We start from the raw sequence: 15,820 nt of genomic DNA, 5'->3' as shown, positions 1-15,820 counted from the left end.
CTGGCTTTCTAACTGTGTGACCCTTAATCTTTCTAGGCCTCAGTCTGTTCATTTGTGAAACAAGGAGGTTGGACTTGATGACCTCTCAGGTCACCTTTAGATCTAATGCCAGACCCTGTGACTTGGTCCCTGATAAGCCTGAGGCCTGTCCAGCTCCCAACGAGGTTCTTGCAGGCTGGACCCTTGTTGCACCCTTGTCCTGTTAGGTTCCTAAGGGTGGGGCCCTGGCTCGTGCATCTTCATATGCCTCCCATGTCTAACTTGTGCCTTCTGTGCAGTAAACCCTCAATAAACGTTTGCTGAGTGAACTGTATCTGGGCGATCACACTGAACGGGCTCCATGGTTTCCCCCACCTCCAGGACCCAGGGTGTTTTTCATGTCATAACATTACTGTAAGAGGGAGGAGGTCAATGGGAACAGTTCTGGTCTTGCAATCTGAGAGGCGTGTTCAGGACAGGTTGCTCTCGACGCTTCCCTAAGGCTGTTCCCTGAGGAAGGGCTGGTGCCAGCTGCATGTTCCCAAAAGAGCTGACTGGCCTGCAGCTGGTTGCTAATTAGGAGGGCAGCCAGCCAGCATCCTCCATTCCCTTGAGGTACCCTGCCCACCCCTACCCCTCCACCTAAACCCAAACACACACATCTGGGAGTATTTACAACCCCAGGAGCCTGCCATTGGCTGGGGGAGCCCAGGAATGGCATTGGACACTGAGCATCACTGAGCTGGGTCAACTCCCTGTGTGTCTGGAAGCCAAAACACCAGAAAACTTGCTTGAGAGTTTTTTTTTCTTCTGCCTTCTACCTTTTTAGGAGAGGGTGCAGTGTTGTTTAAGGCCCATGTTTGGATCCTGCATGACCCTTGGGCAGACCCTTCTCCTCTACCTATAAAATGAGAGGCTTGGCCCTTTCCAGCTCTGAATCCTGGGGTCCTTTGTTCTCAGGCCCCTGGAATGCCTGATCTTGTGCCCTATCTCTCCTGCTTCACAGTAAGGCAGAAAGATCAAAGGCTCTGATCCCACCTTGTGTCATGAATAAAGGATATAAGACAAAAGATGAAACAATCTCTGCCCTTAAAGACCATACATTCTCCCCAAGGCTTGAAAAATGGTGACTGGCTTGATTGGAAACCAACTGGATTAGAAATCAGATGTTAGCTATTGGTTCCAAGGCCAGGAATGGAATCAGACACGTGGACCTGAAGTGGCCCTTCTTTCTGATGGTTGGCAGAACATGACCCTTGTGCTCTGTGTCCCCAAGACTCCTCATCTTTTTTGACTGTGGAGGCTGTTAGGCAGCCTTAGCCGGGGTTTGTCCTTATGGGCCAATTGCTTCTTAAATGAAAATGGGAGTGTCAGGGTAGGGGTAGCTAGTGCAATCTCTGCCCTCCCTCTCATTAGGACTCATTTAAAAACCCAGATCAACATGTTAGCTCTTCCCTGAGACACTCTGGCTCTAGTTTTGCATCCTGATTGGCAGGAATACCAAAGACTGGATTTTATCAAAGGCGTTGGCATCATTTCCTATGACATCCTTAGAGCTGAAAAGGAGAAGTAGGGTTGGTGGGAAAGTCTCTTTGAGCTAATCCAGGTTGTCGGTGCTAACCCGAGGGGAGGATGTTTGTGGCCTTCTAGCTTTGAGCCCCTCATTTGTATTCCATTCTGCGCTCCTTATGTATGACTTGGATGACGCATCCGGTGGCATGCTCACCTGATTCAGAGGCAGCAAAGGAGTGGAGATTGTTCCACTTATCAGGGTTATTAGTGTTTTTTATGTTGTTAGGGACCCTTCTGGGGAAGGGTCGGTAATAACACTGAGGAGCCAAAGATATCGTGAGGGGCTAAAATAAACAAAAGAAAATCATGTGGAGAGAAATGGGAAGTTCTGTACTTGAGGCAGAAATGCCGGGTTCTCAGAGCAGAGGGAACCAAGGACCAGCTTTACAGCTAGTCATTAATGTACTTTAAAAGGGGAAGAGGTGGGTTTTTGATCGGCTTCTCTATGCCTGTGAGGTGAGAGCTCAGGGCCCTGCTTTGAGAAGTCTTATCCCTCTGTTTTGGTGGGAAGGCCCAGGGAGCTGTGGCCTCACTAGAGGTTACCCAATGATACCAGGGATTCCTTCGTAGATGGCAGGGCCAGCCACACCAGGGCCATCCGACTGGGAGGTTTCCTATCTGTGAGAGGAAAGAACAGAACAAAAATGGTTACCAGAGAGAACTCAGGGTCCCAAAAGAACTGATGGATGTTACTGTGATGACTTCTGAAAGACTGTGGAGAGTGAGGGAGAGAAAGGCGGTGGACAGAGCACTGGGCCTGGAGTCAGGAAGACCGAGTTCAAAGCCAGCCTTGGATACTTGTTCGCTGAGGGACTGTGGGCAAGTCATTTAACTTTTGTCTGAGTTTCCTCATCTGTAACATGGGCTTGATAATAATAATGCCTCCCTCTTAAGGTTGTTGTGGGGATAAAATGAGATCACGTTTGATGTACTATCTGTTTTTCAGTTACGTCTGATTCTTTGACCCCATTTGGGATTTTCTTGGCAGAGATACTGGGGTGAGTTTACGTTTCCTCCAGTTCATTTTACAGATGAGGAAACAGACAAACCGGGTTAAGTGGCCTGCTCAGGGTCACGCAGCTAGGAGGTATCTGGGGAAGAGGAGTCTTCCTGACTCCAGGCCCGGCCTAGCCAGCCTTAAAGCACTGTAACAATGCTAGCCATTACAAGCCGTCCTTGTTGTGATCAGTTCTGGGCCACTGACCCATGGTAGATAGAATGTTTCTCCTTTAAGAAACAAATAGCCTGAAAACTCCTTATGGCCCAGATCCCTGGATTGAATGAGTCCCTTCTCTGGCCTTAGTGACTGGCCTGGAAGCTACACCTGGCGGGGGGAGGGGGTTAGGGAGGCTGGTTTTCATCAGGTGTTTGAAAGGCGGGGGTGTGGGGGGGCCCCAAAGGGCAAACCCAGGAACAAGGGGTGGGGGTGGGGGGTAGAGAGAGACAGATTTAGGATTGGTCTTGGAATTGGAGCTGTCCAAGGGAGGGGAGAAGACAGTTGCAGAAAGGCCATCTGTCACATCATCTAATAACATATAATAACCTGGCCAGAGCCGCCTGCTCTAGGGAGTGAGAGTAGCCAAGTCCATGGCGCTGAATCGTGCAGGTTTTATTCTGCTTTGTGCCTCACTCCTGCTTTAGGAGGAAGCTATTTGTGGTCTGCTCTGGGTTCTGCCCGGGGACTTTGGGTATCGTTCGGTTCTACAGCGTTTGTTGAAGCCAAGCGCTGGGAAGAAGCACCCTGTGCACACCCTTTAGGCCCCGAAGTTCTTCTGGGCTGCCGATGTGGACATAGAAGATAAAACACACATTGATTTTCAGTAGCATGTGTGGTCCCTTCAGTAGACCAGGCTGTAGGCAGTCAGGGCTGCAGGTTCCTGAAGGCCCCCTTGGATCACTGCCCTTCTACACAGGCAGCCACTGTGGCTCATCCCTGCATCTTCCCCTTTCTTCCCACCCCACTACTTGCTCTGCCTTTCCTTCCGAAGCTTTTCCTTTAAAATGGTGCAGAAAGGAGGCCCATTAAAAAATTATCCGTTGTAGTCATTAGATCATCTTTTCCTATTCTTATTTTTAAAAAGTAAACACAATGCATAAGAGTCCTGTCTCTCCCTTTAGAAACAAGTGGCCTCAGCTTGACCCCTTTGTGGGTCAAGACCCTTGTTCAAAATGATTTCCTCTTGGGGCCTTAATCCTTTCCAAAGGAAGCTGAGAGTTGAGCGTGTCCAATGTGCTGCTGCAGACCAAATAAACAGCTTCTGAGCTGGGCTGAGCACCTTTTGGGTCCCTCATTAAACCTGCTCCCCCTGCCCCCAGCCTGGGGTGAGGCCCCTTTCCTGAAGGGTACTCACTGGGAGAGCTGAGATTGAGCTCCAGAGGGCCCCAGCCCCATTCCTGGGTCAAGATACTTACCGGATACAGACTAGTCATGGGATGTGGAAGAGGAAGGGTGGGAAGGATGATGAGGCCAGACTGGGAAAAGGAAGTGGGGCTCGCAGTGATTGTAATGACCAGCCTTGGCCTTGAAGATGGAGAAAGAGCCCACTTCTTCCCCTTCAGTAGAGAAGCAGAACTCCAGATCCAAGACGTTGTACTGGCAGTTCTTGTAGCCTTTGGTTTTACTTACCTGGTTTTCCTTATTACTGGCAAGCGCTCTTGGGGTGGGACAGGGCCCCTGGTGTCTGCCCCTCTGCCCCCCGCCCCACCACCAAAATGATAATCCTAAAGCTCAGGTGTGACCATGTCCCTGTCCTGCTCCACAGACTCCGGGGCTTCCTCTGATCCAGTTCAGACCCTCTGCCAGCCATTGAAAGGCCTCCACCACAGCCTCCCTCCCTGGCCTTGTCTCGTGGCCCTCCAGAGTCCAGCCAGTTTGGCTTCTGGGACAGCCCATCTCCCCTCTCAGCCTTGAGGCTGGGGGGCGGGGTCCCTGTCTAGCCAGTGGCTTTCTGTGTGAGGGCAGCTGGAGAGCCACCTGGGGACAAGGGCCAGGGCCTGGGAAAAGGTCGCAGGGTCCCAGCACTCTCCAGGGCCGCTGTTCTCGACCTTCTGCTCAGTGTCGATCTCCTCTGTCTCTGCAGGCCTTTGGACAAGCTCACACCAACCACAAAAAGGTGGCTGCGGACGGCGAGAGCCGGGAAGAGACCCTCATCCAGGAGTCGGCCACCAAGGAGGAGTACTACGTACGCAAGGTCCTGGAGCTGCAGACAGAGCTGAAGCAGCTGCGTAATGTCCTGACCAACACGCAGTCAGAGAATGAGCGACTCAATTCTGTGGCCCAGGAGCTGAAGGAGGTAAAGCCCCCTGTGTCTGATGGGGGGCGGGCACCTCTGGAAGAGTCAGGGCTTTAGCCATTTGAACAGGAGAACGGCGAGGGGAGGAAAAGAGAGACCCGAGCTTGCCCAGCCAAGCAGGTTAGGCATCATCCCATAGGTAGCTGGGAGCTTCCAAATGTTTGTGAGGAGAGGAGTGACCAGATAAAAGGGATGTTTTAGGGCCACGAATCTGGAGGTACCTTGATGATGGCTTGGTGCCAGGAGGAAGGATTCACGTTTCCAAGCAGTGAACTTGGTGCTCCTCTTCCCCCTGGGCCTGACCAATGCTGGACCCACCCTGTCTGCCTCTTGGGCAGAGGGTGGGGGAGGTGGGGTTCGTGAGCAGCAGGATCTCTCCAGCCAAAGGGACAGGAATCCTAAGTCTGGAGTGGTTGGTTGGTTGGTTGGCAGCAGCCTGAGCCCATCTCCTGGTATTCTTGTTTCATCTCCAAGGGGAATGGTGCAAGTGCCCATCTCTGGGAGCGGCAGGATCCAGGAACCATGGAATGGCCAGAGGAGATGTCCCTAGAGAATCACACAAGAGAAAACCCAGGCCCTCAGAGAACCAGCTCCATGATGTAGGGGGAGGAACATTCCCAGGGCTAGACACTCCAGAGACTCAGGTTTGAAAGGCAGTGAGGGGGCTGAGGAGAGCGCTGGCATTGGGGGCAAGAAGACCGGGATTCAAGTCCTACCTGATGCTCCCAAGCTGTATGACCTTGAACAAGTCCCAGCCCCCGCCCCCCATCTGTAAACCAAAGGGGTGCTGGCCTAGGGGATTCTCAGGTCTCTTCATGCTCTAAATCTGTTCCTCCAGTTTTCCACTGGAATTGTCACTGGGCCATGATGGGGAACTAGCTCACATGGGAGAAAGGGATTCTGGGAAATGGGGGCTTTGCTTGGATTGCACAAAAATCTCCTTCCTCCTCTGGGGGTGGGCAGAACCCCTCTGCACAGCTGAGCTCAGGCCCTGGGCTTGCTAGGCCTTCCAAGTGGCCAGTGGGAAGGGCAGAGAGGCAGGCTGCCCTCAGCCCAGATGGGCACCGTCTCAGAGAGGCTGCAGAGAAAGCTGATTTAGGGAGAGAGTAGTAGGGCCTGGGTATGGGGGCCTGCTCCACCACTGGCTAGACAGGGACCCTGCCCCCAGCCTCAATTCCCTCACCTGCAACTTGCTGGGGTGGGCTGGATGATCTCAAAAGTCTTTTCTATGAACCATGGGTGAGCCTAGGCCTGTAGCCTAGGAGCAAATGACTGAGGAGACTACTCCCCTCCCCCACCCTCATCCTTTGGGGGACTCCAAGGGCCTGGGCCTCCATCCACTCTACTCTCCCTTTCTTTGGCTTCCCAAGCCAACTGACCCAGGACCCATGGAGGGCCACCAGAAATGACCTAGCAGGACACCCTGGCTCCAGCGTTGCCAGTCACTGGTAATGGGCCCAGCTGCCTCCCTGGGGCATTCTGGTGAATTAGGGCAGCCCCTGATAAGCCCTGCAGGAGGCCAGCAGCCCCAAGGCCGATGGCAGCTACCAGTGCGATGGGGCAGCCCCAATCCTCCAAGGTGAATTTCTTTTCCTGACCTCCTAGATTTATGGCAGGAAGGGCCAACAGAAACTAGGCTCCCTCCCTCTCTCCTATCTAGATGGAGTTCAGTGACTCAAGCAAGGTCACACAGGCAGTGAGCATCCAAAGTGAGATTGGGCCAGAGTTGCTTGGTTTCTCTCTCTCTCTCCTCTCCCCTCTCCCTCCTAATCCCCCATCCCTCCCCACCCCTGGAGGATTGTCAGTACCCCTACACACACTACCCCCTGCCCCCACACCCATCTGACACATGGCCACAGGCTCGACAGGATGCTCCTTCCTTTTGGTTTCTTTCCTCCGTGCCCCTCACCAGCTGTGCAACAGGCTTGTCCTTTGAGACACATCCTGGCCGGCCTCACTTGAGTTCTGCAAAGCCCCCGTGGCAGGGCAATGTCACCAGCCTGGAGGGTGCTCAGAGCTCACCCCTCCCCTGCTCCTCTCTCAGTCTGCGGCTGGATCCAGTCAGGCAGTGTCTGTGCAGGAGGGCCAGTGTTGAGAGGCATCGCCCAGCTGGCACTGAGCATGCTGAGACATCAGATCGGGCAGGCCTGATGAGACCTGAAATCCTGTTGTGGAAAGGCCTCTGGGGGCAGGTGCTTGGCGGAGGAAGGTTCAGGCTTGACGAGGGCCTCATAGATGGTCTCTCATGAGGATTCCAGTTACCAGGCATTCTCCCCATTGAGTGCCTACTGTGCATCAGGCGGTATGCTGAGCACGTTGCGGTGATTTCTCATTTCTTCCTCACAACGACCCTGGGAGGCAGGTGCTGTGATGATCCCCACTTTACAGATGAGAAACAGAGGTAGACAGGCTAAGGACTTGCCCAGGATCGCACAGCTTATAAGTATGTACAGTTGGATGGTCAGGCAGCTCGGCCTCCCCCTCAGCCAGGAGCTTTGATTGGCTTTTGTTTTTAGACATTGAGGCAAAAGTGTTTCATCCCAAGACTTGATTGCCTGGAAGGGAAGGAGCCGATTTGAAAACAAAAATGGAAAAGCCACTCTTAGTCATAAACTGGCCTGTGTCCAGCAGCTGTCTTGTGTGCCGGCAGATTACAGGCTAGCTGGGAGCACGTTGAAGCTCCCGGGTGGGGCGGGCTGGCCTGGGAGAAGGGAGAGGCCCAGGCCCGGGCAGGCCGTATGGCTATGGCCAGAGTCTCATCTCAGTACCGAAGGGTCCTTGCTTGGAGCAGCCCTAGTCAGGGACCAATACCATGAGAAGGGAGGCCCGGTTCATTCATCCATTCATCGACAAGCATCCATTAAGCACCTACTGTGTGCCGGTCCCCCAGGAAACTTATCGACCCTTCATTTTGCAGCTAGACTGAGACCTAGAGGCTACCCAAGGGCACCCCAAGGAGATTCCATTCCCCTATCATCGACAGCTGTATGCCAGGCACTGTGGAGATGCAAAGACAGAAATGGAGAAAGGCCCCATCCTCAGGCCTATGTTCTGGAGGGGCAGGGCAGGTGGCAATATAGACACCACTAAATAAAGACCTAGCAATCTGGGGCTGAGGGAAGGTCTCATCAGGGTGGGGAGGGTCAGGATAGACCTCGGGAGTCTGAGAAGTGAAGGTGAGGGGAGGAGAGGCCCAGGAGGGGAGAAGATGTCATGTGTGGAGAGCAGGGAGCAGAGCCCAGTGGGTGTTGGGGAGGAATGTGCAGGAAGCCAGGGGGGTGCCGAGGGCTCTGTGTTTGAGCAAGCCCCCTGACCTGGCCAGGCCCAGCCAGAGGAATGTCACGTCGTTGGCTCTGGAGCGTGATTGGAAACAGGGCACAGCCGTGCTTTGTCTGTTCTGGGGGCTCTGGGTCAGAGGCTCAGGGCTTCACACAGCTGCTGGTGAGGGCTCCAGCTTGGGGGGAGAGGCTCCTGATGTCAGGGCAGGCCCAGAGGCCCTACCAGCCCAGCTCCTTTCAGGTTGTCTGTGCTTTATCACAGTGCATTGAAGCCATTAGGTTGGAACCTGGCAGCACCTCCCCATGCCACCTTCTCCCCAGATGTGCCTGTCAAAACCGTCTAGAGTGGTCAGGGAAATGACACTGACCAGCTGTCCTGCTCACTGGCTCCCCTCCCCCATCACGCCAGTGGTTCCCCCACCACCCCTTCCCCAGGTTCAGGGTCCACCTCATTTGTCCAAGCTCCTATGTGCTGTGCTCATCCTGGTACTAATGCCCAGATCTCTGGGGCCAGGTTTCCAGCTGTGCCAGGCAGACGCTGGCTGCCTGCTCACCCTTCAGGCTGCACGTGTCTAAAAGCAAATTCAAACTGGCTTTCTTTGCCCTCGGCTACTCCCTATTTCTGCCATGACTCTTGTGGTTATCGAGGAAGGTCACATCTGATGGTTTTTCCATGGGGACCTTCTGATGACAGGTGCCAAATCCTGACAGGACCTGGCTTCCTTCCTCATCCCCAGAGCCTGTCTTGGGGCCTTGTCTTTTCCACTCTGGGTTATTAGTGTCCCTTCCCAGCTAATTTCTCTGCATCACTACCTTCTGCCCTCCACCCCACCCCCACCCCAGTGCACACATATGCACACATTACCATGTGTCCCCCTAGCACATGAACCTCTGATGCTTGGAGAAGCAAGTTCCGATGGTGACATTCAGGGCCAGCTGCAGTCTGACCCATGTCACCCTCCCAGCTTGAGCCTCCACTGCTATTCTTGGGGACACAGACTGCCCGGGAAGGCACTGGAAAGGTTAGCCAGGGCATCTGGTAACGTTTTCAGAAAAGGAAAAGAGCCAAAAGGAGTGAGTGGCCTAGGCAGGGTCTGAGCCCACATCTCAATCAGTCCTTTCTCCCTCCCCGCTCCCTCTCTCTCCCTCCCCGCTTCCCTTTCTCTCCTTCCCCCTCCCTCTCTCTCCTTCCCCACTCTGTTCCCCCCCTTCTCCCCTCCCTCCCCCCCATCCCTCTCTCTCCTCTCTCTTTTCTCCCCCACCCCACACCCACCCATCAGACTGGTTTAGCCATTGTCCCCCAGGTGGACCTTCTTCTCCCCTGCTTCCATTCTGTCCCCCTCCCTCCACCCCCCGTTTATGAAGGCCTGTCTTTTCTCTCTAACAGAAGCCTTCCCTGTCTCTCCCAATCCAGCCTACAGCCTATGCCTGAAGTCCTTCTGAACCCCTGAGTTACCAATGACCCTCCCCCCAGGTCCTCCTGCAGAGCCAGCCCCTCCACCATTGAACAGATTCTATATCCTGGGTCGCATTTGCCCTCCTTTGGTTTCTGTCTCTCCTGCTAAACTGTTGGCTTCTGGAGTGTCCTCGCTCACCTGTTCCCTATAAAGGAACCCTCCCCCTGCCCCCGCCAAGGGTGCCCAGTGCAGCATCCCTGTGTGTGGGTCTCCTGCCCACTTAGAGCAGGCAGGGGCCTCCAAGACCATCAGGTCCTGCTCCCTTCTCTCCCAGAGGAGGGACTTCCCAAGATCACATGGATGGTAAGTGCCAACCCGGGGCCAGGACTCAGCACACTGGACCTGCTGCTTCTTGGGCATGCCAGAGTTTGTTTGTTTCCCCCTAGGGTGAACACAGGCCAGAGCAATTCCCAGACAAAGAATGAATGGCCCTCCAGTGTGGAGCGAAGGAAAGACAGAACAATGTCAGATTTAAGCCCAAGGTTATCCAAAGGGCCACAAGGAGCAGAGGCCTCTGAGGACCAAGGGCAGTTGTACTGCAGGCCACCTGCCCCTAGCGGGAAGCAGGGATGGGGGGAGTGGGGGTGGAGGCGGTGTTTGAACCTGTTGTGTGTCCAAGGTCCTACCCCTCTTGAAGACCAAGGATCTTATGAGCCAGACAAATAATATTACTGCTAAGGTCTTTAATCATGCAAATCTCATCTGAATGACCTAGTATTTAAGCAAAAGTGGGAGTGGGTGACTCCTCTCAATTCTCCCCACCCACTCAAGAAAAGCCTCCAGCTGTATTTCATACCTGGCAGGGATGGTTTGAGCCTGTCTTCATCCAGCAGGATTTCTTCAATTGGGACTGGGGGTGGACAGAAGCATTTAGAGAAGGGTTTGGGGACCCAGGGAAGGGTCCCACCTTAGAGCCCGTGGAAGATGGTGTCACCCACTGCCCCTCAGGCCTTCTTCTTCCCTTCTGACTATTTGCACCGTCTGTGACCCTGAGCCCAGGACCAGAGGAGGCAGGAGCAGGACCGGGTGCCCTCAGGAAATCAAAGTCACCGGCTTCTTCATTTTTTTGAGTTCCAACACCTTTATTAGAGTTAAAAAGGAAAACTGTGAAATCTTAGTCAAACAGTAAAGTTTTAATGAGGCACTAATTTGGGAGCCACCAAGCAAGCTGGGTTTGTTCTGGCTCATAGTCAACACCCACCAGTGCCTGAGATCCAGACATCAGGTGGGGGTGCAGCACTGCAGCTGTTCTGGTGTTTTCCTTTCCACATTGGTTCTCAGCCTGGCAGTCAGGCTAGCCGTGAGCAGCCGAGGTGAAGGGCAGGCCTTAGTTTCCTCCTCTGTAAACTGAGAGGACCTGACTAGCTAATCCCTGAGGTACCTTCTCCCACTACACCCAAGAGCCAGGAGACCTGGGTTTGAACAACAGTGAACACTTATGAAGTACCTGCTGTGTTCCAGGCGCTGTGCCAACTGTCAGGGATACAGAGAAAGGCCAAGGACAGCCCCTGCCCTCAAGGAGCTCAGTCTAATAGGGGAGCCACAGATATACAGACACATGTGAATTTGATACATTCAGGATCTGTTGGAGGTGGGGTTAGCCCAGCCACAGAGGACAGAGCTGTGCTGAGGTGGACGGACTGGTCATACCTGCGTGGGAAGCAACCTGAGGCAGCCACCTGGGTGATTGTGTGGCTGTGGAGCAGCATCCTTCCCCTGTGGGTCCCCACCTCTTTGGTGCAAAGACATGGGTAACTTTTTGACCCCTTCTCCCAAGAGCCTTTTCTACTCCCCTGGGTGCCCTTCTCAGAGCCATCTTTATCATTTGAGAAAAGCAATCTTTGAGTAGCTGTGTGTCTGATGCCAGAAAACCAGATCCCACCTTTCGCTCTGCATCTGTGCCGTCTTGGACCAGTCACCATGCCTCAGTTTCTTCCTTCACCTGTAAAATGAAGGGGTTGAACTACACCACCTCAAGCTTCCTTCACACCCCATGTCTACCTCTGTTTTATGGACCTGAGGCTCCTACATTCAGACTCGGAGGCAGGCCGTTATGTCTGGTCTTTCCCAGGCTCTGGGGCTCCCTGGTTGGCTCTGCCCAGGGCCCAGCAGATGCTGTGTCTTGCTGCCCCAACCAGCTCTGATTCACTGCCCATCTGCTCAGATCCATGTTCTGCTTTGCAGGACGGTGCCTGTGGCAGCTGCAGAGGCTGGGGCTGTCACCTCCCGGGGGGGAAGCGTGGCAGGCCCTCCCTTGGGGAAAGAAGAGCCTGTCTGGGGCTTGTTCTCTGGGCAGTGCAGGGTTTCCATCCTGTCCTTTGTCTCTTGGATATCCTCTCTTGGCAGCCCATACAGATGGCCTGTGGGGCAGCAGCCTGGACCTCTGCTGCTGGGACAGGCGCCTGGGCACTTTCAGACCTCTCCTGCCATAACTGCATCCTGCCTCCTTCCCCTAGAGCCTCTGTCTGCCTCCAAAAGCCAGCAGAGGCCTTTTCCTGCTGGTGTTTTCTTTGTGATGACCCAGGGAGCCCCAGAAGCCCTGGAGGCTTCTCTTTCCAGGCCATGCCAAGCTCCTGGGCCCTCCTCCTGCTTCTAGGCAGCCCCCATGGTAAAGCACCAAACTTGGAAGCTAAATCCTTCTTTGGACACTTACTACCTGTGTGACCCTAGCCCAGTCACTTAACCACTCAGCCTCAGTTTCCACATCTGCAAAGTACAATTCATAATAACAGCACCTACCTCCCAGTGTTGTAAGGATCAAACGGTCATAGGTGCAAGGTGGGGCATGCACAGCAGGGCTCTGACGTTCAGCGAGCTTCTTCTCTGAAGGGGTAGCCAGAAAGTGCTCCACAAACCTCAGAGCTATATAAAGTTGTCTCTGTTGATTGAGGGTGAGGGGCTCAGGGAGGAGACAGCCCTGGGCCTTGAGAAAGGAGAGGAGCCAAGGATGGAGCTGCAGTGGGAGGCAGCTCCAAGAAGGCGAATGTGGCCAACCCTTCTTTACAGACTCTGACTTGTGGCCCCAGAGGAAGGAGAGATGAGGGGCCAGGCAGATTCCTGGGTGAGGCATCCCCTGGGCTGAGCCTTGAAGGACAAGTGGGACCTTTGTGTGCTACTAGGGACAGGGAGGCTACACAGGCCTCCCACAGAAGCTCAGTTCCTCCTTCTGGGGCCATGAGGTGGACTCACTTTCTCTCCTGTCACTTCTGAGTTTTCTTGAGTGCTGTAAAGAAGGGCAGTGTGGTGCCCTGGAGCTAGAGGCAAGGGGCTTGGGTGTGAGTCCTCCTGCTTTGTCCCATGTACTCCTGTGTGAGCTTGGACAAGTTGCTGGACTGCCCTGGGCCTCAGCTTTCCCACCCTGTAAGATGGGTCCCTCCCAGCTCCAGGCTGACTGCACAGAAGAGAGCTGTTGGGCCTTGGCTAGTGCAGTGGGAAGATTCACTCCTGGTTTTCCAGTTTCAGTTTTAAACATGTTCATTTGTCATTTACAAGGAGGTGTAGAAGGCAGCCCTCATGGCTAGGTCAGTCTGCCCCAGGGGCCTAGAACGTGTTCTCTGAGCTGACAGGCCCAGCCTCCCAGGGCTTCTCTTAGCACGAGCTGATCAGCTGACCCCTCCGAGCCTCTTGGGCTGAGTGAGGGACCCTGAAACATTCCCCAGGGTAGAGACCAACCCATCATCTGTGACCAGGACAGGCCCCGTGGGTGATGCTCCCTCAAGATGGCGACTTTCCTTTCCATGGCTGTCCTTGGACTTGGGCTTGGGTGGAAGAATAATTGTTGGCTGATTGACTGAGACAGTTTCTAGAGGCCCTGAAAAAAATGGGGTTGTTCCATTCAGAAAATGAGGCCAAATAATGTCACAGAGATGGAACCCTTTGTGAGGCAAAAAACACTATTACAACTGCAGACTCCTTTTGTTACTGACACGTACCAAGAGCCTCTCTGCCAGCTGGGGGGAAGGGGCCTGCAGACTCCTCACAGACTTTGCATTCTACAGGAGAAAACATCTGCCAGTCAATCAACAAGCATTTAGTAAGTTGTCCTATGTGCCAGGCACTGTGCTAAGTGCTGGGGTTACAAAGCCCCCATAGGTTCAGGTAAAGGACTTTGGCCTGTGTCCTGCAGTGGCGAGCCAGCAAAGGTTATTCAGTGAGGGATCAGGACAGTGTTTGAAGAATGGATTGGTGAGGGGGAAGCTGGGGCTGGGAGGCTGGCACCGGATGGGTAAGAAAGGGGGGCTGGAGATTGAGAGGCCATTGTGGTGCAGCAGGGGAGTGGGGGAAGGGGAGAAGGGGATATCAAAGCATCTAGGATTGAAGACAGGCGGCCCCCAAGGAGCCTATAAACCTGACCCCACTTGGTGGGTTGCTGGCTGCGACCCCAGCCTTATCTGACCATGGGCCTCTCTCACATGCCGACGTTTGCCCAGATCAGCCAGAATATCGGAATTCAGAGGATCTGTGTGAGAGATGATGTTGGCTTAGCATTGGCTACAACGTAGGATGATTTTGAGGCCCATCCCTACCAAACACTAGCTTCCATGTAACTTGAACCAAGGCTCTTCTCTCAGCCTATTTCCATATCTGTAAAATGAGATCCCACTTAGCCCTTGAATTCTGCAATTTTATTAGGTGGTCAGAAGGGATTTGGAGAGGGTAGGATGAGAGAGATTTATTAAGGCTTGTGAGGAAGGAGTCAAGACAGACTTCCTGGAGGAGGCCTTGCTTAAACCAGGTCTTGAAAGAAGACGTCTCCTTTGTCCTCTGCAGAGTCTCACTCTGATCTTTGTGCAGACCCCTCCAGTAGATTGTAAGCACCTTCTCTCCCTGGCTCTTAGCATAGGGCCTTGACACATAGTAGGTATTTTAGTACTTTTTTTAAGTTGATGTGCTGTTGACATGTGGAATATGCTGGCTGTCGAAGGCCTATCTTCAGATAGACCCGGCCTCTAGAGCTTGAAGTTTACATAATAAGGGGAAAGCCACATCCCCAGGTAATCCGGCTAGAATGGGGAAAGAGCAAGGAAGGCAGGCATCACCTTGCCAGTCAGCTTGGCCACGGGCCAGTTTGGAGAATGAATGACAAGGATATGTTAAAGGCCACTACAAAGTCACTCTCAAGCTTGAGAGTTTGGGAGAAGGACTGATGGGGTGTTAACTGAGAGAGAGATTAAGGAGAGAAGTGATAAACTCCAGTTTGGACGAGCTGAGGGTGACGTACTTGGGTGGCTGGCAGACTGGAAATAGAGCAGAGTTGTGAGGAGGTGTGCAGTGGCTGTGTGTGTTGGGGAGTCATCTGCATAGGCCGTGTGGCCACTGAATCTATGGGACAGGAGGAGCCGTCCAAGGGAGAGTGGATGGGGGGGCTGACCCTCATCATGTTTAAGGGGTAAGAGAAGGAGCACATGCCAGGGAAGGTCTAGTTGGAAAGAATACAAGACTCGAGATCAAGTCTTCAATGAAGAGGCTATGAAAAATAATCAAGGCTATGAATGATGGAGCCAAAGTGAGACTTGTGGCTCTGTGGAGAGAGGGAAAGGGATGGGGGAGACAGAGACAAAGAGAGATAGAGACAGACAGAGACAAAGAGAGAATTAAGAAGCTTTGGCAGCTGGTTGAATGGGGTGAAGGGAGGCAGGAGCTAGCTGAAAGTAACTCAGAGTAGGATTGCCGACAGAAACAGGGAGGTGGGCGGAAGCCAGCCTGACCGGGTATTTGTCAGGGATCCAGCGTGTGTCAAAATCAGATAAATGTGAAGGTGCATTAGCTGAAGTGGTTTGCAGACCTTAAATGGCTCTATAACTGTTGGCTGACAGATACACGAGAAGCATTATTATTTTAGACAGTGTTGTCTTTATGCATCAAATCGGGGCAGATTTGTCATCCTGGGCAAGGTAATGCACCGCCTACAGGCCAGGGTGGGCTGCGTAGACCACCCTGAAACTGAAGCCAGGATGGCCCTTAATGACTAGTGCCAGGGGAGGGGGGTGGGTTCTGGCAGCTCAGGGGGCCCAAAAGTTTAGATCCCAACGTTTGCTTTTTAAAATATATCGTGAATGCCTTCTGTTTTTTTCTTAGCGTTGTCATTTGAACAAGTTGCCTTTAATGAGCTCTTAATGTATGCAAAGCACATATTCAGCTGCAACCCCCCCATGTGCCCATTGAATATTCTTTTGCAGCAAGAGTTAAGCGCCCCCACCCCCACCCCCCTGCCCATATGACTAACTCTACTCCTGTCTCC

General features: G+C 53.4%; 1 protein-coding gene across 2 annotated transcripts in view; it reads left to right on the top strand.

The window, feature by feature from the left end:
- Window positions 1–15,820, top strand: part of BICD2 (BICD cargo adaptor 2) — an 85,333-nt gene that overhangs the window by 52,672 nt on the left and 16,841 nt on the right. For both annotated transcript variants that reach the window (XM_036738178.1, XM_036738177.1), the window contains exon 2: window positions 4,632–4,844. In XM_036738178.1, coding sequence (XP_036594073.1) covers window positions 4,632–4,844 — 213 coding nt within the window. The remainder of the gene's footprint in view (window positions 1–4,631; window positions 4,845–15,820) is intronic.

The sequence above is a fragment of the Trichosurus vulpecula genome, chromosome 9, assembly GCF_011100635.1.
Source record: "Trichosurus vulpecula isolate mTriVul1 chromosome 9, mTriVul1.pri, whole genome shotgun sequence".
NCBI classification, from domain to species: domain Eukaryota; kingdom Metazoa; phylum Chordata; class Mammalia; order Diprotodontia; family Phalangeridae; genus Trichosurus; species Trichosurus vulpecula.
This window is presented reverse-complemented; position numbering and strand designations above follow the sequence as displayed.